At 37.6% G+C, this 26,422-nt stretch overlaps 1 gene segment (V, D, J or C); it reads right to left on the bottom strand.

Annotated features, from left to right (window-relative positions):
- Positions 1-1,913: 1,913 nt before the first annotated feature.
- On the bottom strand, positions 1,914-2,580 carry LOC117023169 (T cell receptor alpha variable 14/delta variable 4-like). The segment is given in 2 exon segments: positions 1,914-2,269; positions 2,439-2,580. Coding segments are annotated over 2 exon segments (405 nt in total).
- Between the last annotated feature and the right edge of the window lie 23,842 nt (positions 2,581-26,422).

Here is a 26,422-nt window from a genome sequence, read left to right as displayed (position 1 = left end):
TATAAAGAACGCATACAACTCAACACACACAAAAAAACAACCTTATTAAAAAGTGGGCAGAGGACATGAAGAGACATTTCTCTAAACAGGACATACAGATTGCCAGACATATGAAATAATGCTCAATGTCATTAATTATTAGAGAAATGCAAATAAAAACCACAATGAGATACCACCTCACTCCTGTCAGAATGGCTGTCATCAATAAATCAACAAACACCAAGTGTTGGCGAGGATGTCGAGAAAAGGGATTGCAGATTGAAGCAGCTACTATAGAAAACAGTATGAAAGTACCTCAAAATATTGAAAATGGAACTACCTTGTGACCCAGAAATTACACTCTTGGGTATCTATCTAAAGATATCCTAAACACTAATTTGAAAAAATATGTGCACCCCTACGTTTATTGCAGCGTTATTCACAATAGCCAATATACAGAAAGAACTGAAAAGACCATCGATAGACAATTGAATGAAGAAACTATGGTACATTTATACAATGGAATACTACTCTGCCATAAAAAATAATGAAATCTTACCATTTGCAACAACATGGATGGACCTTGAGAATATTATACTAAGTGAAATAAGTCAGACAGAGAAAGAAAAATACCATATGATCTCACTTATATGTGGAATCTAAACAACAGAATAAATGAGCAAACAAAACAGAAATAGACTCAGAGATATAGAAAAAAAAACTGTTGGTTGCTAGATGGGAGGGGGGTGGGGATGGGGAAGAAGAAGGGATTAGAAAGTGCAAATTAGTAGACACAATATAGTCATGTGGATATGAAATACAGTATGGGGAATATAATCAACAATGTTATAAAAATTATGTGAGGTGCCAGATGGGCACTGGACTTATCAGGGGAATGATTTCGTAGACTGTGTAGATGCACGACCAATGCTCTGTATACCAGAAGCTGAAGCAGAATAATACTGTACATCAACTATAATTATATATATATATATATATATATATATATATATATACATATATATATTCATGAGATGTGGAGTATAGCATAAAAAAGATAGTCAATGCTATTGTAACCACTATGTAAGATGTCAGAAGGGTAGTAGTTTGGGGTAGGGGGGGGTTATCACATTGTGAGAGGTGTAAATATCTAACTATTATCTTGCTTTGTACACCTGAAATTAATAAAAAAATTTAAAATTTTAAAAAATAAAAATTTTTAAAAAGAAAGGCAAGAGCAGAGAAAGAAGATAATTTACACGCTGCTTCTTCACAATGACCCCTAAAGCACTAATTCTTGATCATTTTATGAGTAAAGTTGGTGGGCGGCAGGTAAATGTATGCAGAGAAACTGAGCTTTTCCATGTTAATAAGACAGAAATAATATCAGAACAAAATTTGTCATGTAGTAGGTGCCTTAGAAAATAAATTAGAGTACACTTAACTCAGCTAACAAATCTAAATTAAACTAATTCATTAAACAGTATATAAGAGCATAATATACGACAAGAGGAAAATTACAAACAGATTTCATGGCCTTCCTTAATCACAATAATGCCTGTAACAAAAAATATACTTCATAAATCTTTACAGAAAAATTGACCTGAAAATCCAACAATTCACACATATTTTTACGGGTGTTTGAGTCAGATGTTTCTGAATTTCCCTAGTCAATTATTCTCAGTTCTGCTTAATCTATCACCAAATGATGAAATGATTATTGTGGCTATTCTTTGTCTTTAATAAACAATTTCAAACCTAATTTTCAATATTTCTGATGAATGATAACTCTAGACATAGTATATGAACCTAGGGAGGTATTTTCTTAGATTGCTTGCCCTCTAACATTACCTATACCTATGCTGCCACAGACCTCACCACTTCCTGTCTGTAATGGCAATTCCTGGCCTTGGTCTTTATAGCAGGTGGATGCATCAAGCAGAGCCCTGAGGTTTTGATACACCTCCTTCCAACACACCTCTCACTGTGGGCTCTATCAGGGCACAGAAATACAATGCAGAGTCCTCCAGCTGTGAGGCTGAGATGACAAGGTTGACAGAACTCTTTGCTTTCTGAAAGTTCAAGGAGTAGCGACCTTCTGTGGCATTTTGCTGGTTATAAGAGTCCTGACGAATAAGGAAAATCATTGACCCACTGCTGAGCTGCTTGTACCAGAATAGACTATAAGTACCAGCAGTGGTGTCATATATGCAGTCCAGGGTCACAGCCTCCTTCTCCTGCACTAACAATGCTGGTTGGCCTTGAGTAACCTTCTGGGCAATATTAGATCCTGAAAGAAAAAAGATACAGTCACATGGTTTTAGGATAAGTAGAGTGGGACAAAGAAATTATTTATCACATGATACTACCTTTCCTTCCTAGGATACCCACAAAATGCTGTCTGGACCCCAAAACCTAGGGTCGTAGAGGAAGCCCATTCCCACGGGTGCCATCCTTACCCAGCCACATGGCAGCCATGACCAACTTCAGAAGGATGGAAAGCAACATCTTTGATTTCTTCTACTAGACTGACAATGTCTTGCTCTCCCTCATGTCAGGGCTCTGCAAGGAGAGATAACTCTGAAGGGAGAGAAGAAATGCTGGGCTGTGTACTGCTGCTGCTGCCCTAGAACAGGAAACAGGGGTTTCCTGGTGTAGCAAGTTGCTGTGGGTGACGTCAAACTTCTCTGTGTTCTGGCTGAGAGTCTCACCCAGCCCATAGCTTCTTTTGGATCAACAAACTGTTAACTTAAAAACAATTACAACTAAAAATAAACATCCGTAAAATTATATATTGAAAAGAAGATCGAAGAATTGACCAATTGCTAGGTTCAATCGTTGCATCTGTGATGGAACTGGATGGCAGCACTTATTTAAAAGCACGACATGTAATGAATTTGAAAACAACAGAAAATGTCGTAATCATGTATCCTCACACCTATGTTTGCTGTTATTTTACCAAAGGTAGAAATAAATCACTTTCTGATAAGAAGGCTAAGCTGTTTAAACTAATCACTATAGCTCTTTCGATCTAGCGATTACTGTTGCAATATACCTTATTATTACCAACGACTGTCCAGTTACGTATTTTGTGCCAAATAACAGGAAAATAAGAAAACTGCTCTCCCTCTGCTGAAGACTAAGATGAAACCCTCAGGTATGTAGTCATATCACAGAGGTCTGCTTCTCTTCTCTATTTAGCGTGATCAACTCTTTTCAGAAAGGCCAGATAAGACACCAGAGTTTGGTCATTAGGTTATCAAGACTCTTAATTTACCTTTTTCCCATTACTTCAATTAGGACCCTAAATGGGCCACAAAAAGCCTCTATATTCTATATGCCTAATTCTAAAGGGAATATAGCTTAGGTGACCCCATACACTTCCTCAGGGGAGCTAATCATAAAATCACTGAATAAACCATTACACTATATGGATATAAAAGGAAAGCCAAGCCTCAGGATATTACTCAACAATGTGCCAAATAACAAACACCCATTGCCTATCACTGCCGGTCTCTTGATACAGTAACTAAAACTTGTCCTCTTTGTCTCAAAGTAATTGAAGACTCAGGTAAGTTGGTTGAAGCATCTTCAGATATTGCACTGGAATCACCATGAAATCTTATTCTACCACATACAATATAAATTATTTTCCTATCTAAAAACACCCAGCATTTTCCTACCAGTTGGTTGAATAACTAGAAAATAGTATTACAGATATATCAAAGCTAGGACAGCTGCCTGGAGAAGCAAAATGATCTCCAATGAATATTTGCTAAAACACGCCAGAGACCACACTTCACAGTAGGGATGTATTGTCTGCAAAATAAACAAACGCTGGTGGGGAATCTTTTTCAGGATGGCAGAAAATGGAGTCAGGTCATGCCTTTCTTGGAACCAACAAATCCTATAAATACTATAAATGTGGGATATGACCTGCAATACTGCCCTAAGGAAACATTTGAGTATCTCCAAAAGGACCGTACACAGTTGCATTCCATCCATAGGTCATGATATCAAGTAGCTAAAGTATTTTATGCTTTATAAAGTACTGGTGAATTGAAGTACTGTCCTGTCAGAAAACCATGGCCCTCAGAGTAGTTAAATATCCACCTGGTATTGTGTTTTCCACCTGTGCCAGTTCAGTATGTATATAAGGGAACAAATTCCTCAGGGACACCTATGTAAGGTTTTGCCCTCACCGAAAATTGTCATTTTTCTTATCAACACTCCATCCTTTGGAAAAGTTAAAAAAACAAGTGGAATATTAAAACTGAAATGAATTACTGTAGCAGACACTCCTACACTCCTATGGCCTAATGCGTTGTTAGCCTTAGCTCTCATGGCCCGGCATACTTTCCCTCATAAGTCATATGTTGTCACACTGTGAATTCATCTTGATAGGCCCATGTAGCTCAGAATGTTCCAAACCATACATATTGTAATGTTTCAAAAGCTTAACGAGAAAAATAAGCCCATGAATCTCAGTCCTTTCATCAACAGCCATAGGTTGCTTTTCTTTAATCAGCCTTTGCGTGACCTATGCCATTTGACTGAGTGCTCTGAAAAAAATTCTAGAGACAGATTTCCAGTGGGACTTGTGCAATGACTTATTAGGTATTATTTGCTATATTTATCTGCTATGCAGCAGATAAAGTACAAGAGATTGAACCTTGGTTACATGTTTACCAACTAGAATGACATCTTGCATCCTTAAATAACAAGAATTGAAGTTACTTACATTAAAGATCTTAAACTGAGGTTCTTCAGAGATCTTCAGAAGCCAACAGTCCACAGAACATGAGCACCGACATATCACTGAAGCAAACATCATTTCATGTGGTAGACATCTCTATTAGATACCATTAGAAGAGAATTCTCCTACATGATTAGAACTCCTCATTGTCATCCTCTTCTTTCCATTTTTTTATTTTTCATACTTTTAGAGGTATATTCCCACTTTAATACTAGAGTTTTATATTTCTGATTTACCTGACTTTATTTTCTTACAAATAAAAGAACTTCTTTACGTACAGCCTTCATTTGAGATACAGTGGTACCTCAGTGTTCGAACGTAATCTGTTCCGGAAAACAGTTCAAGTTCTGAAATGTTCGAAAACAGCCGACAGCTAGGCCTCAGGATCTTGCACTCAGCGGAAGCTGTGTGACATGTTCAACTTCTGAAGCATGTTCGAAAACTGAAGCATTTACTTCCAGGTTTACGGCGTTCGTAAACCGAAATGTTCGTCAACGGAGATGTTCGAAAACCAAGGTACAACTGTAATTCCAACGCTAGTGCTATAGTTCAGCTCTACAAAGACATTGCTAGTGCAACAAAGTAAAGAATTGTTGGATATGTCATTCAATGCCAAGTCCTAGAAAACCCAAATAATATCTATACTCTCATTGGTACTGCAACAGTGAATCTTCATCAATAGGAATTTGAACACTTGAAATGATTAACTATGCCTATAAAATTAACTTAAATGTTCAAAACACCAAGTGTAGAAAAAACTGAGTGGTGGTACAGGATCTAGTGGTTTAGTGACGGAAATAATATAAACAACTGGGGTGTTGGTCGTTTCTTCTTCAGATGTTGTAAACCTAACTTAATCTGATGGCTTTCCTTATGAGAACAAGCCCGTTAGCTAATAGCCAACAACCATAACTCAGGAGGCAAGAGGTCATCTCACTCTACCAATCCATCTTCAGGAAGAGTATAAACGATCTTGAAAATAACCTATCCTTGTGCAGGGAGAACTGTTTGGCCGTCTTATTCAATAAAAGAGTGAATCCTCCATCTTTGATTTTGTCCTGATTTGAACGAATGTATTTAAAGAGCTGGGGACCTGTTCCAGCTTCTTGCTTATACCAAGGGAAGTAGTTTGAGCCACTGTCTGAATAAGAACAGTTCATTCTCCCAGGGGTGGGAGAATTAGAGAATTAATTACTTATGCAACATCTTTCATTCCACTGATTTATCTATAATACTAAAATACATAACTTTAAAAAAAAAGGTGTGATTAGTAATGTTTAATTCAATCAGAGCATGAATATGAGGCAGGGAGTTTTGTAACAAGCTATTACTGAATTAACCATTAGTCCAACGTTTTTGTGCAATCTACTAATAATAGTAAGGTGGCTGACAAAAATGTATATAATTTTTCCATATACCCCAGAAAGAAAGATTTTATCATAATGGCAGAAAAAATTACAAATCTAGGAATAAATTTAATTATATTTTTTAAAAAATGAAGCTTTATCTAGAAAGAAAAACACATAAATGGAAATAAATAGTATGTTCTTAAACAATAAATAATCAAATATACACATTAAAGAGATGTGTTGTTGACAAATCAATTTACAAATTTAATTGTATCACAAAACAAATTAAAATTATGAATAAAGGGCAGACTCCCCTTTCTTTCTTTAACAACTGATTTCAACTATGTGAAAATTTTGTTGTAGGTACTGCAGCTATGGCAGTGAATAATACACAACTCTGTTCTAAATTCTACGATGGAGTCAATGTGAACAGATACGCATAGAATTTGGTAAAGAATAGATTTGTGAGTTTAATCAGAAGCTCACACTCTCAACTCACTTCCTATCCTAATTTCTTCAAACACATAAATAATATACACCATCACTGGTTTAGAAAGAAAAACCCAAGTCACATTTTCTTAACAAGAAAGTGGTCAGAGCACATAGAAAGGACTCTCACATTATGTCACAAATAAAGAAGAAGAAAATTAATATAAAACTAATTTATTAAAATCCCTCACAGAGCTATTAAAAAGCAGATGTTTGAAGAGAATTCTGGATGAAATGAGACATGCTCGAGTCAAGACATAATATTCAATAAGAATAACAATTTCAAGTTGCCAAAATAGTCACTGTGAGTCAAGGAACAGCATAGGGAACAGTCAATAATATTGTAATAACAATGTATGGTGCCAGGTGGATACTAGATTTACACACGGGATCACTTCGTAAATTATATGAATGTCTAACCATTATGCTGTACATTTGAAACTAATATAATACTGAATGAAAACTGTAATTGAAAAATAAAATTAAAAAATAATATTAAGTGAAAATAATCATGATCTAACTTACAATAAAAATTAGTGTAATTCAAATATTAGCAGTATTTCTGATTACACTATTATTGATTTCATAATTTTGTATTTTTCATAATTTCTATATTTGTCTTACAATGTTTTATAATCAAAAAAATAATAAATGCTGTTTCAAAACACAATGATTAAAAGCCCATCCCTAATAAGGATTCTGATATTGATGCTAAGGTTTTTTTTTATAGGACAGGAGTCTGAATAACAAATGTAAAGTCATGTTTAAAGACTAAATTTCAAAATAAACTTAATTTTCACAGAAAATCCATTAAGCAACAGTCATCCAATAAGATGTTTGAAACAATTCTGGGTCATCCTGAACCTAACCTACTTATTACGTGTTTTTAACAATCAACACATTAGTTTCCACTTGCAGACAAAATACAACAAACACTATCTATGCTTGAAAGTTGTCCCAAAGGAGAGCGGTGGCTCCATTCGCAGGTTTGCGTACAGATTGCAGGTGCCTGAGAAGCAATGTGTACTCGCTGCACAGAAGTAGACAGCTGAGTCTCCAGGTTGGGTGGTCTCGATGTGCAGGGAGAACTGTTTGGCCGTCTTATTCAATAAAAGAATGAATCTTCCATCTTTGATTTTGTCCTGATTTGAACGAATGTATTTAAAGAGCTGGGGACCTGTTCCAGCTTCTTGCTTATACCAAGGGAAGTAGTTTGAGCCACTGTCTGAATAAGAACAGTTCATATCACAGCTGTTTCCCTCCAGGACACTCAGGGAAGGAGGATGCTGAACCACATTCTCTCCTCTGCTGACCCCTGTGCAGAAAGAAAAAGTAAGTCAGAGGAAGGAGAAGAGTTACCACATCATTATGCTTCAGAATTTTCTTTTTCTACAACAACTAGAGGACACACGAACTAAACCTCTCTTGGCTTCTAAAGAATATCCACTAATATAAAATGTTTCCCACAAGCCTCAACTCACATTCCAGCTGTAGCCACAAGAATATGAATAAAGCTTCAATGGATGTCTTCAGCATTCCTCCAATTTAGGATCAACTGTGGACCTGCAAACTACAGCCAGGGGAGCTACTTCTAGTATCAGGTTATCCTTTCTTTTCTCTAACAAACATAGGGGTTTCTCACACTGTCTACCCAGCCAATAAGAAAAAGGCCCCGCTTCTGCCTTAGCCCATTCATTCAGAATCCACTGAAATGAGCTTCCACATGTTCTGTATCAGCAGAGGTGCACTACCACCTTGTGGTCACATCCGTAACGACTGAACGCACTGGTTAAATGTTCTCTTACCCTGTGCCTCTGAGACTCAGACACATAAGTAAAGGCAGCAATAGATCAAACGAATTAGGTCTTAAATCAGAGATTAAGTAAGAATGTAGAGATCAAGGTTTATATCACTGCACACTACTGAGTCATTATTAACATGTAGGAAACAGGCAGACACAGAGCATTGGTATTTATTCAACGATGGACTGGGTTTACATGTTTGAAATCAGGAAAATGCCACGATTCACTGTTTTAAACAAAGAAAATATAAAACCTTCCTATTCAGCTAAATCTACCAACCTCATTTGTCTCTTATGGAGACATCTCTAAAAGCAATATGTAAGTCAAAGATCAGAATAAGAGAAAGAAGATCTTTCAATATTTCTTGTGTATATTATCTCAGACTCTGCCCCCTAAGCTGGTCTTGCCTGTGACCTTGCTTCTCTCAGTGAACGGACAGTACCAACAGCCAAAATGAGGAATCTTCTCACAGTTAAGATGACTGTGATAAAAAGTAATAGAGCGAAACTTACTGTTAAAGGAGCAGAGGGATATCTTCCACAAGTTATTAACACTTCAGCCATAGGAAACAAGCTTGACGACATCTATTCCAAAGCTCTGTGTCACACATCTTTCAAAGTACTGAAAGAATACAACTTCTGAGAAAAAAATAAGGCTGCAAATTCAGAAAATGTAACCACATATCAGTTAATTCTTGAGGTGGTTTCATTTTCTCATATGAACATGGAGGGTATGTCCTAAAATTACTGACTCATATCCTCAGTGGAATCTCTTCTAACATATAAGCCACCTCTCCTGGCGTGTGTTTCTGCTTCCCTGACCATTGCTGGCTCAGATGTCATACTCAGTCACTTTTCTCCCAAACTCCACTACAGTGTACTTTCCCCCGACATTGGTAAAGTCCTCCATTCCTGAGTGTATTCAGAATTAAGTTTCCTGCCCAAAATCCCTTTTCATCCACTTCAATTTCTTGGAATTTTCGATTATTTTTGTAGAACAAATTCAGGGAATCTTAATATTGCCTATGTCTGCCAGGGTCATCTTACTAATAGGAATGGACACTGAAAATTGACCGTGTAGAAATGGTCCCTGGGAAACCGAGACTACCTCATTTCCAGAAGTGGGAGCTCCTTTCCTGTGATTTGAACTCAGTGGTCCTCTGGAATTACTAAGAAGAATTCTACTCTCTCTTCCACATCTCACTTCCTTGACAATTTAAAGACAGCGATCTGAAGACTATCAACTTACTCTATAAATATATGTGTATGTGTAAAATGTGTGTTTTCATGTATGTAAAATTTCCTGATTTTAAGGATCTTTCATTCTCTCACCCATTCCCCATAAGATTTCTCAAACCCTTTTCTGGACAGTTTTCCTTCTTTTGGGAGAGAGAGAACTGAATGTCATGGTGTGAATGCGACCATTCAAATGAAAGCCACTGCTTCATATATTAACTATAGCATAGATATAGCCACTCTTGGTGATAATTCCCAGCTCCGTGATAATTTCATAGAATATTGCTTTACTTGCTGTCAAAGTTTTGGCCTAGAAAACCTTTATGTAGCATCTCCACGGACTGCCAGCTGCATGAGTCTTCCAATTCCAATTATCGTTTCTGCTGACAATGTGTGAGTTATGCTCAATATACTCATATCCTGCCTTCAAAGAGTGTCTACTTGGGATAATGAATATATTTGCTATTTCCAGGCAAGTATTTAGAAATACATGTAGGTGTTGAGGATGGCCCCAACATCTTTGGTTTACTACTACAGAAGCCAGTGAATGATACACTGGTTTCCTGGTAGAAGTAAGTGGCTCAGCCTAAGTCCCCTTTCCTGCCCAAGATGTCAAACGTTTACACCAGTTGGAATTCTCGTCACGTATACAAAATGACTGACCATGGTTTTCCCAGACACATACAACAAATATCTAAGTACCTCGAATTTCACTAGATAGTTTCTCTTTGTTCAGTAATATGACCCTGCAAGAAGGAAGCAGGGGAAAGTATGCTAAAGAGGAAATGAGGAAATCCAGTTTCTTTCTACTCTCAGCTTATATATTACCTTATTCTTTCATAGTGGCATCTTGTATTTAGTTTCTGTCTTTGGATTATAAGGATGAACTCAAAGATTTATAAGGGCTCTTGGACCTCAAAATTTGTTTTTATACGATTAAGCAAAGAAATATTTATTGAGGATTGGTTGTGTGCAATGTAGAATTGTGTGAGAGTGGGGAGAAATTGTCCTGTATCATGGAACCCCAAGACCATGTTTACAGCCTAAGCAATCCTGGGCCTCTTCACTGGTACAGACAGGATCCTCAGGATGAGTTCCTATCTTCATTTTCATTCCTTCTATAAGATCACTGGTGGATCAGGGAGAAACTAAATCCATAGTAAAATGGAATAAAATGGGATTTTACCACTGAGTATAAAGGTCATTACACACATGTGGTCAGGGTGGCTCCATGGCTGAGCCATGGGTAAGCAGGATGTCCTTCTGGAGACATTTCTGATATGTGTATGTATAAGTTATCATTCAGATCTTGTAAGAAAAAAGAAAAAACTCTCCTCAACTGGTAGAACCTAGAGATACTGGGTGAGCTTACTCATCCACAAAGCAAGAAGCACTTTCTAAAACAACCTAATTGCATTCTACCTTCTGGCCTTTCTCCTTGCAAGGTTAGTTTGGGATTCAAAATTTATTCCCAGCCAGGAGTGGCTATATTACATTTCAGATATAGTGCAAAATGAAAATTTGGGATCTCTGATTCAACAAAGCAGGGTAAAGTGTCATTAGGTAATATTTCTACTGCCATTACTTTTTGAAACTATTGTAACTCTTTATACCAATCAGTTTCATGGAAGTCTGAGATTAATTTTTTAAGATTTTATTTCTTTCTGTCACTTTAGGGTCACAGAAAAATGAAGAAGAAGAAGAAGAAGAAGGTACAGACTGTTCCAGTATTCCTTCTGACACCACAAGTAATTAGTCATTGTGATGCTGTAACTTGTCAGAACTTACCACCATCCATCCCACTTACCTCTAATAGTGGGAGCCTTGTTGCCATCTAAACAGCAATAACTTAATTCCACCATCTCATTCTATTTGTTTGCTTGCTAGGATCACTTCTGTACCAATACTCTTAGACTGGGTTTCTCCAGAAGCCAACCTTAAAAAAGGGATTTGAGTATAAGCAGTTTGTTTGGGAAATACAAGAAATACAGATAGGGTAGAGGGGATGTGATACAGGGAATATCAAGTACACGGATGTGAGAAAATAAGAGTTCTTTAATGCTGATATGAGAGTGAAAACTGGTAAGAAAATTTTGGAGTAATTTGGCAATAGCAAGTAAGTTTTTTAAAATGTGAATCAAATAATCCAGCAATCTTCCTTTTAGATGTATAACACATAACGTTCTGCACCTATATATAAGGAAATATAATTATATTCCTTGTAGAATTTTTATAATAAAAACCTCAAAACACCCCTGAGTAAAGGATTAACAAAACCCTTTCTCTTATATGAAAAAAATTAGGTGAACTTTCTACGTCTGTTTGGACATTTGATAAAGGTGGAATGTCAGCTGTGTTGCTAGGTAACATTGCTATAGTCATATGATCTCTCATTGGTAAATTGCATCTGGACTATAAATGAACTGTGAGTAGTTGGTAGGAAGCCATAGCTTTGGGGCAGTGATTTTGTAACTGTTACAGGAGATATTGGTTCTTTTTGGGACATGGAGCTTCTAAATCTGAGTGGCCTATTTGGTTCTGTTCCCTCACACCTGAGCCTTTGGTATGGGAAAAGGGCAGCGGGAGTTGCAAAAAGGATAGTCCCTGAACTTCTATGTAGACAGCTGAGGTGACTCTCCTTAAAAACACTCCAGGCATGAGGGAAGCCAAAATTTATGTGGCCTACTGAGTTTTGTACATGATTGTCTAGTTGAGCCTAAGATCATTATTGATGATGTTGCATGATACAAATGTCCGTCAAAAAGGGACATACGATGTATTCCTAAGATAGGATACTACATAGCTGTTAAAATAATGAAATATATCTATATGTATAAATTTTTCTACATCTCAAAAACATTTTTTAATGAAAAAAGCAGGTTTTGCAATTACCTACACAGTGGGATAGCATTCATGTAAATTTTAAAAATACACCACCACACATTGTTTAGAGATAAATGTATATGTATCGGCAATATAAAAACATAGACTTGAGAAACAAAGTTGATAAGTTCCTCTTCAAAAAGAGAAAGAGAGACTGAGGAGAAAAATAAAGAGATAGCCATTTTATTTGTAATATTTTAATTATTTTTTTTTAAATTGAAACTTTAAATTTGTGTGTAACTATATTAATATTGAAACATATATATAATATTATTTAAATATGTTACAATTTTTTTATATAGCTAATGTAATTATGTTAAAATAATTGGGGATTTCTTCTTTCTCCTTAATATATTGTGTAAAGTTTTTCATGTTTATAAAATAATTATGTAAATAAACAAACTGATATCTCAGGCAGGGTTGCTGGTGTCAGGATGGAAAATGTTTTCCCAGGTGCTTGAGGTTCTTGGTGCCAGGAGTTATATTTCCTCAGTACTCAGCTTCAGTTTGGAATTGAAAGAAACTGGCATTTCTTTTTCTTATACATACTGAGAAAATACCTACTTGTTGTCATTTTGGATCATGGATTTGAGCTGGTAACTGTCGTGGCTACTCGAGAGTTGTGAAAGAATTCACAGGGCACAAAGGAATAAAAGTTAGAAAGTTTATTCAAGAAGAAAAGCACCCATAGAGAAGCTGCCACTGCCAGGAGTAGAGTCTAGAGCAGACAACTGTGCCGATCTTCCAGTAAGCTTTTCTTATCTAGGAAAGTGTAGGTGATTTTCTTATAGCAGAGGATGTGACATACAAATTCAGGCCATTTGATGTATACTCTGAGGCTATTTGATTGACATTGGGAGCCAAGCCATAATGTTCATTTTATTCTAATTGTATATTAATGATGCCAGAGTTCAGGCTAAAAGCAGGCTCCAGCAGTCTGCACAGGCGCTAAAAACTGGAACATTCTGGTCAGGGTCTTATCTCCTTTTTCTAGGGATGTTTGGACAGAAAAATGGATCTCTAAGGGCTGAGCCTGGGCAGTCCCTGAAGAATGGACCCAGTCTCAGTACTGATCAAATCACTTTCTGTTAATCCCCCTCCGGCTGATTTTTTGTTAACTCTTTTTCTGTCTCATCAGTAATCATAAGTTTCATAAAGACCGTCAACCACTCAAAAGAATGCATATCAATTCAGCATAAATTTCTTATGCTGAATTGGGGGGCCTATAAAATAGAAAAGTAATTTACTTTACAGAGAAACTGATTATACAGTAAGTCTATCAGAATTTGGAGTCCATTAGAGCCTTTATGTAAAAGCAATGGTGCCATTCTTTAAGCAGAGATAATCAGATCAACCTCCCTATGCTGAGCTTTGGATGGCCTTGCTGGCAATAAGCATCAACTGAGAGGAGGACATGGTAAGATGTTAAGAGAATTGCATTCACTGATAAAATTAAAAATAAGATCAGATGTACAAAATAACAGACTAGAACACAAGCAAGCCCTCACCTATGAAAATTAAGTAAGATTACCTTTGTCTAACTCAAGAAAAATTATGAAGATTAAGTGGCTTTAGATCAACAATAACAATAATATAAAATTCAGATAAAAAAGTAAAATCTCATTGGCATTGGCTTAGAACATGACTGGAATATTATACCCAACTTTGGGTTCCACATCATCAAGAGACAATTGATAGACTTGAATGTTGTGGCTGCTCACTCGTGGGTCATTAAGGAATTCTCGAGGCAGGTAGAAATAGGGAAAAGAGATTTATTAACTCTTTCGCTGCATTAATTGATTTCAAGTATTTTTTCCAAAGTGTATCAGAAATCCACAAAAAAACAAAAAGTTGACATTTTGACTATTTTATGCATTTAATAATAACAATTTGAGCTGCTTTGTATATAAATGATGTTATTTTTATGTATAAAAATTTCCTATTGTTATTCATTCTTGAAAACCACAAAAATACAGAAAAATACATGTCTGCTTTCCTAAATTTCCTTTTTGGAAGTTTTCATCTGCAGTCAGTGGATGGAAATATTCGTTTGGATATATTCTACCATGGCAGCAAATTGGTTAAAGAGATTGGTCAGCAGGGCAGAGTCTGCTGGAAACTGCTGCAAACTATTGTATTGAGTCTTTGTGTGGTCTCGAGTTTTGTATTTTCTAACCAGGATGTAAATTGCTTCGGCCTGTAACAGAATTTTCTGTTGAGCTAAAAGAGTAACCATCACACCAGGAGATCAATTTCAGGGTAAATGAGTGTGGTGAAAGAAAATAATTTTCCCTCTACCCTTTCAGGTTCTTGGCTGAGACCCCTGTAATAAAAGATGAATTAACAGAAGGAAAACAAACAAAAGTTTAATAACATGTATACATCCTGTATACATGGGGGAGACCCAAGAAAACCAAGTAACACAAGAAATGGCCCAAGTTAACACCTTAAATACCATCATCAGCTCAAGACAAAAAGGAAAAAAAGATGTTGTGCAGAGGGAAGCCAGTTATGGGAGGTTTTCGGGCAAAGCACAGTAAACAAGGGTATGGCTGTTATGCAGATTTAAGTCATGGCCTTCTCCATTCATGAGTTTCTAGAGATTTAGAATGATCCTCCTCTTCCTGGTACACTTATAAATGAAGATTTCCCTTATAAATTCAATGTCTCTTACAAAAGGTTAACTTCTACTCAGTTTTCAGAGTTTCTACTGTGTTTGCTGTTTCATAAAAATAATCAGCTCAAACTAATCCTTATGCCAAAGAGGCATATTTGGGAGTGGCATATTCTGCTCCCCTTCAATAGAAATGACACCACTGTGTTTAAAAAAAAAAAAAATACAGAAGTCCTCAACTCGGAACCTATGTCTAGCATGAGAAGGTGCAAGTTCCGTCTTTTAAAAAGAATTATATGTAGACACAGTCAACTGATATCACACACACAGTAAATATAGGCTCTAAATCTGTCTTTGCGATGTTCAAGACTTATGGCCTGTTGCTCAATACAGCATGCTCAGCTGTTCAAGATGAGTAATAAAAAACAGGTCAATTTTTTATCCTCCTCATCATCATCATTTGGTGTTCAATTTGATACGGGCAAAACGAGTAGCCCCTTCACTGAAAAACTGTTACATTTTCTTTCCTGTAGGGATTTTAAGTTTCCTTTTCCTTAAGTTTCCTTTCCCCCAGTTTCTTAGCTTCCTAGTTCCTGATTTTAAACACCTTTCAAATCAGCTTTTTAATCTTACTCAGAAGATTGTTTCTAACCTGATCCTAGGAAGTCCCCTGCCCCTGCTCCAGGCCATTCCAGGCCCAGCTCCTGGGTGAACACCGCCACCTGAATGACTGGATTAATCGGGTTAGAGGAAAAGACCACCGGCTCTATGAAGCTAAACGGAATTTCTATCACTCAGCCACTTTGCGTCGATGGCTTTGGGTCCTGCTTCTTGGGCCAACACTTTTAACTCTGTTTAACCAAAATCTATTTTTTCTCATTTAGGGGCTTTGGGGATACAAATGATACCCCAGCAAGATTACCAGTCCCAACCAAAGAAGCCAACACGGTCTTCCAGACAGATATCAAGACCCCTGCCTCTCATCTAAGATCAGATAGGGGAAGAGTTCCGTGAATCCCCCAATAGGTAGGGACAGCTCTGTGTCTCTGCCCAGCAGGAAGCAGATACAGAAGAAAAGACCTCCTGTCCCTCAACTTCCCATAGAGATTTTATGGGGATCATGTCTCTCAAGGGGAAAACAAGGCAGGTAGTTAGAGATAGTCATCGGGTCTCTGCATTCCTGCATGTCCAACACAACCCACAGAATGCAGTCTCCCAAAAGATCTCCCCTCTCTGCTCAAAACTTCCCCTTCTCACTGTAATTATCTACCCCTATGAGGAAACAAATGGGTACTAAATACCCAGCTAGATTAGACCAGTCACTCAGCTGTGCAGTAAAGGCCACAACGACTTTCATTTCACCTGGGCCTCATTATACCATCATTATAATATTACACATATGCCCAGAAGTTCATTAATATCATTATAACAGACTGAATTCTGGGAAGGAACATGCGCAGTTTAAAAAGATGAGGTAATAGCCTCTTGGCGATCACAGGTGTCACAATCAAGTGATCCCACCCCTGGAAAGGAACAGCCCATTCTAGAGAAAAAAAGGAGTAAAAACTGCAAGTCCTCACCAGTCAGCGCCTCCTGAGCCTTGCCTTTGCTTGGGGCCCATTCCAAACCCTTTGGAGTGCACTTTTTCTCCTAATAATGGCCTTGAGCCACTGCTTTCTGCTCGCCCACTTCTACCTCTTTGAAGTGTACTTTTTCTTCTAACAAACTGCTTTTTCACTACTTTACCTCGGTATCTCATTCAGTTCTTTTCTGTCCACAAGAGGAACATGTTTAATCCTGTATATTTCTCATGTTGTTCTGGCCTAGTCACAAAAACTGAGCAGAATTAACTATCTTAAAAAATAATAATAGGAAAGCAAATCCTCTGTCCTTGCTCTCAGGCATTCTTCAGGGAGTTTTTGTTTTGTTTTTGAAAAATTATATTGTTTGAATTTCAGAGCTGACAGAAGCTTAAGAACCACACGTTTAAGCCCATCATTTTTAGATGAGGAAATGAGACTTGCAAATCTCTGGAATTGCTCCAAGTCATCTAGTCAGTAACAGCAGGACTGTGACTTTAAGATGGATCCCTGCTCCCTGTCAATCCAGTGCTGACACCTTTACCCCATTCAAATAGTCCCCACTTTATTTTGCCAAGAGCTGTGGGACAGCACAGCCAGCAGTTCTGTTGACTGAATGGTTAACAGGGTTTTGGAGCAGGAAGTGAGTGGCAGGGCCCTGCCGTGTGTCTGCAGCACAGAGGTAGGTAGCTGAGTCTGCAGGCTGGGAGGCCGTGATATGAAATGAGCTCTGTTTGATAGTGGTATCAAAGGTGGCCCTCAGTCTTCCGGTCTGTTTCTGGCGCTCATTTTCACGTATTAGTAGCAAGGAGACGAGGCCTCTTCCCAGATCTTGTCGGTACCACTGTAAGAACGCTGGAGAATAATTTGTAAAATTACATGTCAGAACGGCCTCTTTCCCCTCCTGGATGCTCAGGTGCTGAGGATTCTGTTCCAACCTTTGGCTGCTCACCCCTAAGCAGAAACACAATGACAGAAACAGGAGTTTTAGTCACTACACTGACACTCTTAACACTCATATTTTCTTCCCACAACCACAGATATAACCAAAGATGCAGCAGAATGGATCCTGGCCCTTCCTCCTCTATCCAGTGGACTATGTCCCTGGATCTCTTTGTCCTCGTCATCTCCAACTCACAATCCACTGGAAGCCACAAAATCACCAGAACAACTCGCAGGGACAGCTCCATTCTTTTTCCCAAATGAGATCTGAAATACTCGAATGGACTAAGTCCCTCAATCAAAAATTCATTCTCTTTCACTTGGTGGGTGTTACTAGGGTGGTTCTTCTATGGGAGGAAATATCTGCTCCCTACCCAGCCAACCAGTGACAAGCCTGCTCAGCCTTTTACACACACATACACACACACACACTGGCCTAATCCAACTTTAAAGTGAACTTTGTATCAAATCTGAGAAAGTATCTGAAGGAATAGGAAACACTGCCATCTTGTGTTCAGAGGTTTTTATAATGCACTAGTGGCATGCCATGTAGAACATCAGACTTAAGATGCTCCAAATCACCTAGGGATTTTGGTAAAATGCAGATTCTGTTTCACTGGGCCTGGACTGGGGTTGGATAGTCAATATTTCTAACCATCTGACTGGTGATGTTGGTTCTCAGATCACACTTTAAGTAGCAATAGTGTAGGAATGTTTGTTGAGTCTCAGTTGTACATAAAGTTTGATACAGGACAAGTGATCAAGTATTCCAAGGTCTCCATTCCAATGCCCCGTCAAACTGTTTTGTTGTTCCCACAACAGTTGCCTGAGGATATCAGGAGCTCTAGATAATGTAAAGCAGAGGAGCACTATTGGCTGAATCCGAGGAAACTTTCCCAGACCAAGGCAGTGCACCTCCTCTCTTCACCTCTAATGGCCTCCCCACAAGCAGGAAAATTAAACTTCAAAAGGTCTTTCTGCCTGATCTTGTTGGGCTAGCATAAGTAAATATTGTTTAAATACAGCAAGGACTCAAATCAGTGAAGTTTCCCACTTCATGAAGAATGCTGTCTAAGATTCCCTGTACAATGTTTTTAAAATATAACAGTTCTCTGATTGCATGTATCAGAATTTCTTTCTTTTCTACTTTGCTAATGCCAAGATAAATATATTATAGTCATTTCCTCAAATACTTTTAGGCCACTCTGTGACCTAAACGATAGATGAATGGATAAATAGAAAAATGGGCAGGCAGATAGATGAATGCATGGAAGAAAGAAAGAATGGGCTAGAGTATAATGAGAAATAAAGCTGGAAGGAGATTTGGGGTTTCTAAAACATATTTTGAATGCCTGAATTTTTTTGTAGGTTACATATTAACAAAGAACTACTGAGGCTTTTGAGCAGATAATATTATGAAAATGGAATTCTACACATTTAATTGGGCTGTTTGTCTACAAGACTAATTTGCAGGGGTAGGTTGGTAGGCATTGTGGAGTAATCTTTAAGAGATCGTGTTCCAATCTCAAGCTGATCTAACTTTGAAACCCAGCTCTTCCATTTAATATCTCTGAATGAGCTTCGGCAAGCTACTTAATTATCTATTTCCTTGTCTGTAAAATAGTAATACCCTCAGGATGTTTTAAGAGGAATAGATAGACTAATTATATAAAATGCTTTGTAGGTAAATTCCACACAGTAAGGACTCAACAAATATGAACAATTAATATAGGAAAGGGAATACAATAGAGACCGACTGCACAACCAGTCAGGAGGTCATTGCAGCCTTCTCATTGTGAATAATAGGTGACTGAACCAGGATCACTGAACTTCAGAGCTAAAAGAAATTTACAGAAAATAATGGATTAGAGAGACTTTAAATCAAACAAGGTTCATATTTTGGAAAATATAGAAAAGAGAATCAAAAGAGAAAAATCACTACTTATCCTATCAAGCAAAGGTATACAATATTGTAGAGTCAGAAACATTTCCTGTGTAGGTTCTTTCACTGGCCTAATAATTAAATTGACATAATACAGATTAACAAGAAAAAACAAATTTCATACACACAGAAGCTTCATTAAAATATGAGATTCCCTGCTAATCAGGTAATTGAGGATTATATACCATTCTGAGCTAAGGAGAAGGGGGTAGGGATCTGGGGCTTCAAAAAAGGAGTAAAATAATTCAAAGGAAGATGAGAAGTGAAAACGTTTGGTAAACAAATAATTGCCCACGCCAGGCAGATAAGTCTTTCTGATAAAGTTGCCTCTGGCAATAGCTCTCTTCCTGGTACAGACCCCCCTATCTAAATTCTTTCAGGCAGTTAATGGTAAGGCAAAAAGCTCTTCCTGATTCTGCTGGGCCCTGATTGTCTTCAGCTTGAAATAATCCACATGACAAAGTAGAACATTCTGGGGTGGCCTATTCTGCTCCCCTCCATTATCAATATCTTGGTGTATTATTTTCCATCCTTTATACTGTTCATATTTTTACTAAGTCGCAATCACACCAGTTAATATCTTGATTCTTTTCAATTATTATTTTTAAATAATCATTATACATTCTCTTTATAAATATTATTAATTTGTTATCTAATGTTCCATTTGGATTATTAAGTCTCTCCCTTTAAGATTAGACATTTTGGTTTTCATGTAAATAACTTACCGAATATCTTTGTAAATAATTATTTTTTTATGCATTGAGAGCTTTCCTGAAGACAAGTTCCCTAGAGAAAATGACAAGAAAGAAAATTAATGTTTTCAGATTACTAAATCATGTTTTTTAATTACTTTCCAAAATAGCTTACAAATTTACTCTCCCACTAGAGTATCTCTATTTCACTACATCCTGTCCAAGTTCTCTTTTTTAAAATTGTTATTAAATTATTCCTATAATTCCCTAACGGGTTTTTTAAAGTTGTTCACATTTTTATGAATACCAGTAGGTTTAAACATTTTCCATGTGTTTGTGAACCATGTTGTTTTTGTCTTGTGTAAATTGCCTAATCATATCTTCTGTATATTTACCAATTTGAATATTAATGTTTTTATTTTATGCATATAAAAATTAGAAAAATTCTTAATCTGTTGTCAAAAGAACAGTAAATTAACAGTAAACTGCAGTTTGAATGTAATTTGGGTCTTTTTTTCATAAAATAAATGAGCTTGTAATATTTATGTAATAAAATCTATTTTTCCCTTGATTTCTTCCATTATTTTTATGTATTAATTTATTTTATTAATTAATTTATTTTTTATTGGGGAATATTGGGGAACAGTGTTTCTCCAGGGCTCATCAGTTCCAAGTCGTTATCCTTCAATCTAGTTGTAGAGGATGCAGCTCAGCTCCAAGTCCAGTTCCCGTTCTCAGTCTTAGTTGCAGGGGGCACAGTCCACCATCCCATGTGGGAATTGAACCAACGACCTTGTTGTTAAGAGCTCACCAACTAAGCCATCTGGCTGCCCCTCCAGAAGCTCAGCGGCAGCTCATTGTCTTCAATCTAGTTGTGGAGGACGCAGTTCACTGGTCCATGTGGGAATCGAACCGGCAACCCTGATGTTCAGAGCTAGTGCTCTAACCAACTGAGCCATTCAGCTGCCCTTCTTCCATTATTTTTAAGTTTAAAAAGTTCTTCCCCATTCAGTTACTTGATTAATGTACATTTTATACTTTTTCCTAACTTTGTGATTTAATTACTTTAATTTTGCTGGGATTTACTTCATCATGTAAGGTACTTCATTTATTTAATCAGCCAATATTCATTGTTTGTCTAGTGATTTTGAAATACTTTTTTATTTTTTTACAAATATTCAACTTTGTGCTTCTCAAATTAGAGTACTCGTGCCCTCAAGACAAAATTTTTTATGTTTATGAAAGAAACATAACGTATCATCTGAGAGTACTATTATTAATGAAAAATTATAGAATGGGTCAATTGGTAAATTATTTAAAAGATTAGGTTGCACCAGAATTAATATGGAAATATTATACAGTAAAATAAAAAGGATTTCTCAATTTTTTTAAAGTAAACATGAGACTGTCTATACTTACAGCAAACTACTGTGGACTACTGTGCCCTCATCATCCAGATTTCAGGAAGGAAATCGTCATGTTCATTCTCCCTGCTCTGTAGGGAGACTTCAGGAGAAAGTGTGGGAATCTCTGACCTAAACAATTGATGCAACACAATTTGAGAAGTAATCCTGTTCTCTCCCATTAATTTAGAACTCCTGTTTTATTCAAATTCTTTCTTATTCTTTTTCAAGGAAAAAGCAAGTCCTTTCCTTGCTTTTTCACTGTTTTTATACTATTATTATTATTATTATTATCCACCACATTTTGAAAACTATTTAAAGGGTAACATCTGTTGGGAAGTGGGAAAAAGATTCCCCCACTCTACCTTTCTTTGGTTTTTATGGCTGCATTACTTATAAAATAAAATATTGACAAAAGACTAGATTAACAGGACGAAAAAAAACAATTTAATATGTGTGCACGGGAGAATCACAATATGATGTTCAGATCACAAAACAGGGCTCAAAAAAGTGATCAAACGAGGCATCTTCTATACTTTTTAGACAAAGAAACAATAAAAATATGAGAAATTGACAGGACAAAGAAAGTTAATGCTCATTAGAAAGGAATTTAAGCAGGTTTGGGTATTCATTAGTGAGGATTCTAAACAAAGTTTGGACTTGGGTAGCGTTATAAGGTTTGTTTATACATGCTATCAACTCTGGATTTTATAACTCTTGTGATAAGTTTGTCTCTCTGTCCTTCAGGATCAGGGAGGGAACCAATCATGGAGATTTATTTCCTGCTTTTAGCAGAGAGTCAGAGAGCTCTTCCTGCTCTTGCTGCTTCTCATGTGATTTTAGTTCAAAATAATCAATACGACATTGTGGGATATCTTGGGGCAGCCTGCCCTGGACCCTGACACATCTGAGTTCAGAAAAACATGCCTTTCACCACAAATATAAAGGATTCAGGGAAGGCAGAATAGGAGCTAATGCTCTATAATTATTTTTTTTTCCATAATATTACTTCCCACCAAACCCTAAGATGAGCTAGATGGTAACACTCTTCCATCCCATGGGGTAGGCCTATTATTCTCAATAGAAAATATCATCAAATATTGCTTTTCCTGTTGCCAAAATCAGAGATAACTGCCTCCCACCCCCCAAAAAATAAGAATACTCTCAGAGTCCTAATAAAGCCAGGCCTACTAGTAAGATTCCCAGAAACTTTGCCATTATTCTGTCTTCCTTTGGCCCCCTACAAAAGACCCAACTTTGAAAAGCAACAATCACCTAAAATCTCTATGTTTTTGCTTCAGACATTGGAAAAAAAAAAAAAAAATCTATCATACCAATCAGAAACAAAAACCTTCTCCCCACTCCACCCCCTCCTCTATTGTTATCTCCATTCTTCTTGCCATGCCATCCACAACAAGGGGAGTGGGACAAAAGAGATGAGAAAGAGGAGCAACAAAGAGAATGAGAGATCAAAACTCAGAAGAGACTTGGAAACCATTCTCATAGATGCTCAAATGGCCAAAAACCATTGTTCAGAATTTGTGTGACAATAAAAGATAATCTGACACAAGCTAAATTTCTCAAAAGCTGAGAAGCAAGTTGTTCACTTTGTGTGCAGTGTACATGTAAGGGTGTTTAGTATGTGTGTGAATAGTGTGTGTGTGTGTGTGTGTGTGTGTGTGTGTGTGTGTGCGTGTGGGTACACATGAACTGAGGAGCACCAGTGAGCTAAGCAACAATAACTTAGCTATCATAGATTGCCTCATGTTGTATAATTGAGCAGCTCAGGGACAGTGGTAGAATGAAGACATTACATTTTTTGTACTTTTTGAATTTCAGAGCATGAAAATGGAATACCTATTTTAAAAATACACAACACCAAACAATTTTAAGTAGTAAAATAATATATGGATATGCTAACACTTTCTGAAAATAATAAAATATAACAAAAGTTTTAGAAAGCATTATTTTGGGGCTTCCTCCTGGGCTTGACTCCCATGCCACAGGGGGATACTGTACAGGTGCAGTCCTGTCTGTCTCACTGTGCGGCACTCACGATACAGTAGTACACAGCAGTGTCTCTCAGGGAAGCGTAGGGCATGCTCAGCATGCTAGACTTCCTATCGGCAGGGATAAACAGAGATGCCACTTCATTTGTTGTGTTTGTCTTATATCCTTGAATAATAAATTGTGGTCCCTGGTTGGGAAACTGTGGGTACCAGAAGATATACTCATTTGCAACAATGTTGGTGTGGTTACAGGCTATGTTCACTTCTTGTCCTTCATATGACTCAATGAAGCTGGGTTGGTTGGTCTCAGCAAGGCTCAAAGTACCTGTGGGAGTAAAAACACAACACTAGCTCCTATCCTGAAAACAAGGTAAATTGAAGGTCCAACTCAGCACCCGCTAGATTTCTCTCTTACAATAAAGTCCAGCCCCACCCCTATTTTCACACCATATACAGACACATACAATTTACTTCTCACTGTGTCCCAGGGTAAATTTTTAAATATCTATTCTGAGGACTCCCAGGAAAACATGTACAGAGGTGGTAGGTCTAATTTCTCTGTCCCATGGGTGGGCCTGGGGCTCAATAACTCAGAATATCTTTATTGCCCTGAGACACCCCTCACATAAATGCTAAGGAACTGCCTGGAGAAAAATAGGACCCCAAAACCATCCCTCCACATCTTGAATGAACAGCAATGGTAGCAGGCAAATTTGTAGATCCCTGTCCAGACCCAGTGCCTCTTAATCCCAAAATAACTCACCCAAGATCAGGAGCACAGTCACTCTTGTCACCTGCCTCATATTCTAAGTATAAACCACGACCCAGGGTCTAAGCTCTGTTGCTGAGTCTGAGCCCAGACTGAGATACGAATCAGGGAACAGGCACAGCAGCAATTGCCAGAGCACACACTAGCACACTGGTAGCTGTCACCCAGGGCTGTCCCCAATAGCAGGGTGACAGCTCCTGAGAATGAGCTCCCCCTCAAGGTTCAACTGAGCACTCAGGAAGAAGAATGGGGGTAAAACCTTCTAGCACAACAGCATAGCAGGCTGGATTTCCTTTTAGATCTTTGCTAATAGGTTTGGTCCGAATGAAGCAAATACATCAGAGGGTAGATTTCATTGGACTCATTATTCCCCATCACTTTTCCACAGTCCCAGAAGGTGGTCATCTATTGTAGTTAGTCTGACATTCATAGAGCTCAGAGAATAACCCCTCTGACCTGGTACTCTGTGCCCAAAAATCTCCCATTGATCCCTGTGCAACCAGATGAAACAGGGAATCCTAATTTCAACAAAAGAGCATCTGAGGCAGTCTGAACTGGACCTTTCATCTCCTGACACCTCCTCTTATAATCTCACTAAGTGCCCATTTAACACATGCTTTTCAGATCTCACTTAACAAATGTTGAACAGGGAAGCAGACCCCACTAGTCCCTACTAACCAGCTGGGGTAGGACATCTGAAGTGGGATCATTCAACTAACTAGAAAGGAAGTGAGGTGAAGAAGAAAAGGCACAAATTCAGAGTCAGACATACCTACATCCAAACCCCCGCTCTGCCACCTTGTGACCTTGGGCAATTCACACCTTTGAACCTTAGTTTCTTCATCTGTAAAATAAGGGCAATAATACCTACTTCAGAGTCAGCGTATGGCATATAGTCAACTGTAAATTGTAGTTCCTTTCCAACCCCTTCCTTTTCATCTGAATGACAAGCAAAGTACCATCCATGGCCAGTAGGATTATATATGTGACCATATATAGATAGATAGATAGATAGATAGATAGATAGATAGATAGATAGATAGATAGATAGATAGATATTCACTCTGTAAGAAATAGTCAATAACAGTAACACAAAAATATTTTTTTAAGAACAGCCATTCAAGAAGAGTCAAATCCAAAAGACATCATAATGTTAAGAGTATCAGCTAATTGCAGTAATTGAAACATGTTAGATACTCACATTAATATGGAAAAGATAGTTCTTTGCTCATATAATACTGAGACAGGTTAGTTAGCATGTTGTTAGGAAGACAGGAAGGTCCCTGGTAAAATAAACTAAGACAGCTGTATCCTAAAGCTTCACGTTAGGAATGGGTTCGTTAATCCCTTAAGGGTGGGCAAAGAGGACAAACCTGACAGACGAATTCCATCAGAAGGCACTCCTTTCTCCAAGCAGGCAAGGGAAGATATAAAAACCAGAGCCTTTGCTCCACGTTGGGCAACTTGGTCGGGACCCCCTCTCATTCTGAGAGCGGCGACTCATTATTTTAAATAAACTATCCTCTTTTACAACTCCTCACCTCTCCTCGGTCCGTGCTTCCATTCTTCGCTTTCGCAAGACATGATCCCAGCTCACTCATGAAAATATTCCTACATCAATATGGAAAAGGAAAAGCACTAGGAAATATTTGGGAGGCGCTTCCTCTAGGTCTAGAATTGCCCAATGTATTCTGAATGAGCATTTTTTCCATTTTCCCATGCAAAAGGTGAGTGCTGATGACTTCTAGTAGCATTTTGACAGAGTAGGTATCACAAGGCATGGACTAAATAACCAGCTTACCCTTAGTATCAAGTGGAGGAGAAAGGAAGTATTTATGAGGAAACTAAAGACACTAGGACACCTTGTACAAAAATAAAACAAAAGAATTACAGGTTACAGTTCAGAATCAATTCATTGCAACAGTGACCCCGTGTGGTAAATATACGTATATAGAAGGAATGTTTCACAAAAGTCAGT

This window comes from Rhinolophus ferrumequinum, chromosome 6, assembly GCF_004115265.2.
Source record: "Rhinolophus ferrumequinum isolate MPI-CBG mRhiFer1 chromosome 6, mRhiFer1_v1.p, whole genome shotgun sequence".
Taxonomy (NCBI): domain Eukaryota; kingdom Metazoa; phylum Chordata; class Mammalia; order Chiroptera; family Rhinolophidae; genus Rhinolophus; species Rhinolophus ferrumequinum.
The sequence above is the reverse complement of the archived record's forward strand: the minus strand, read 5'-3'. Positions and strand labels throughout refer to the sequence as shown.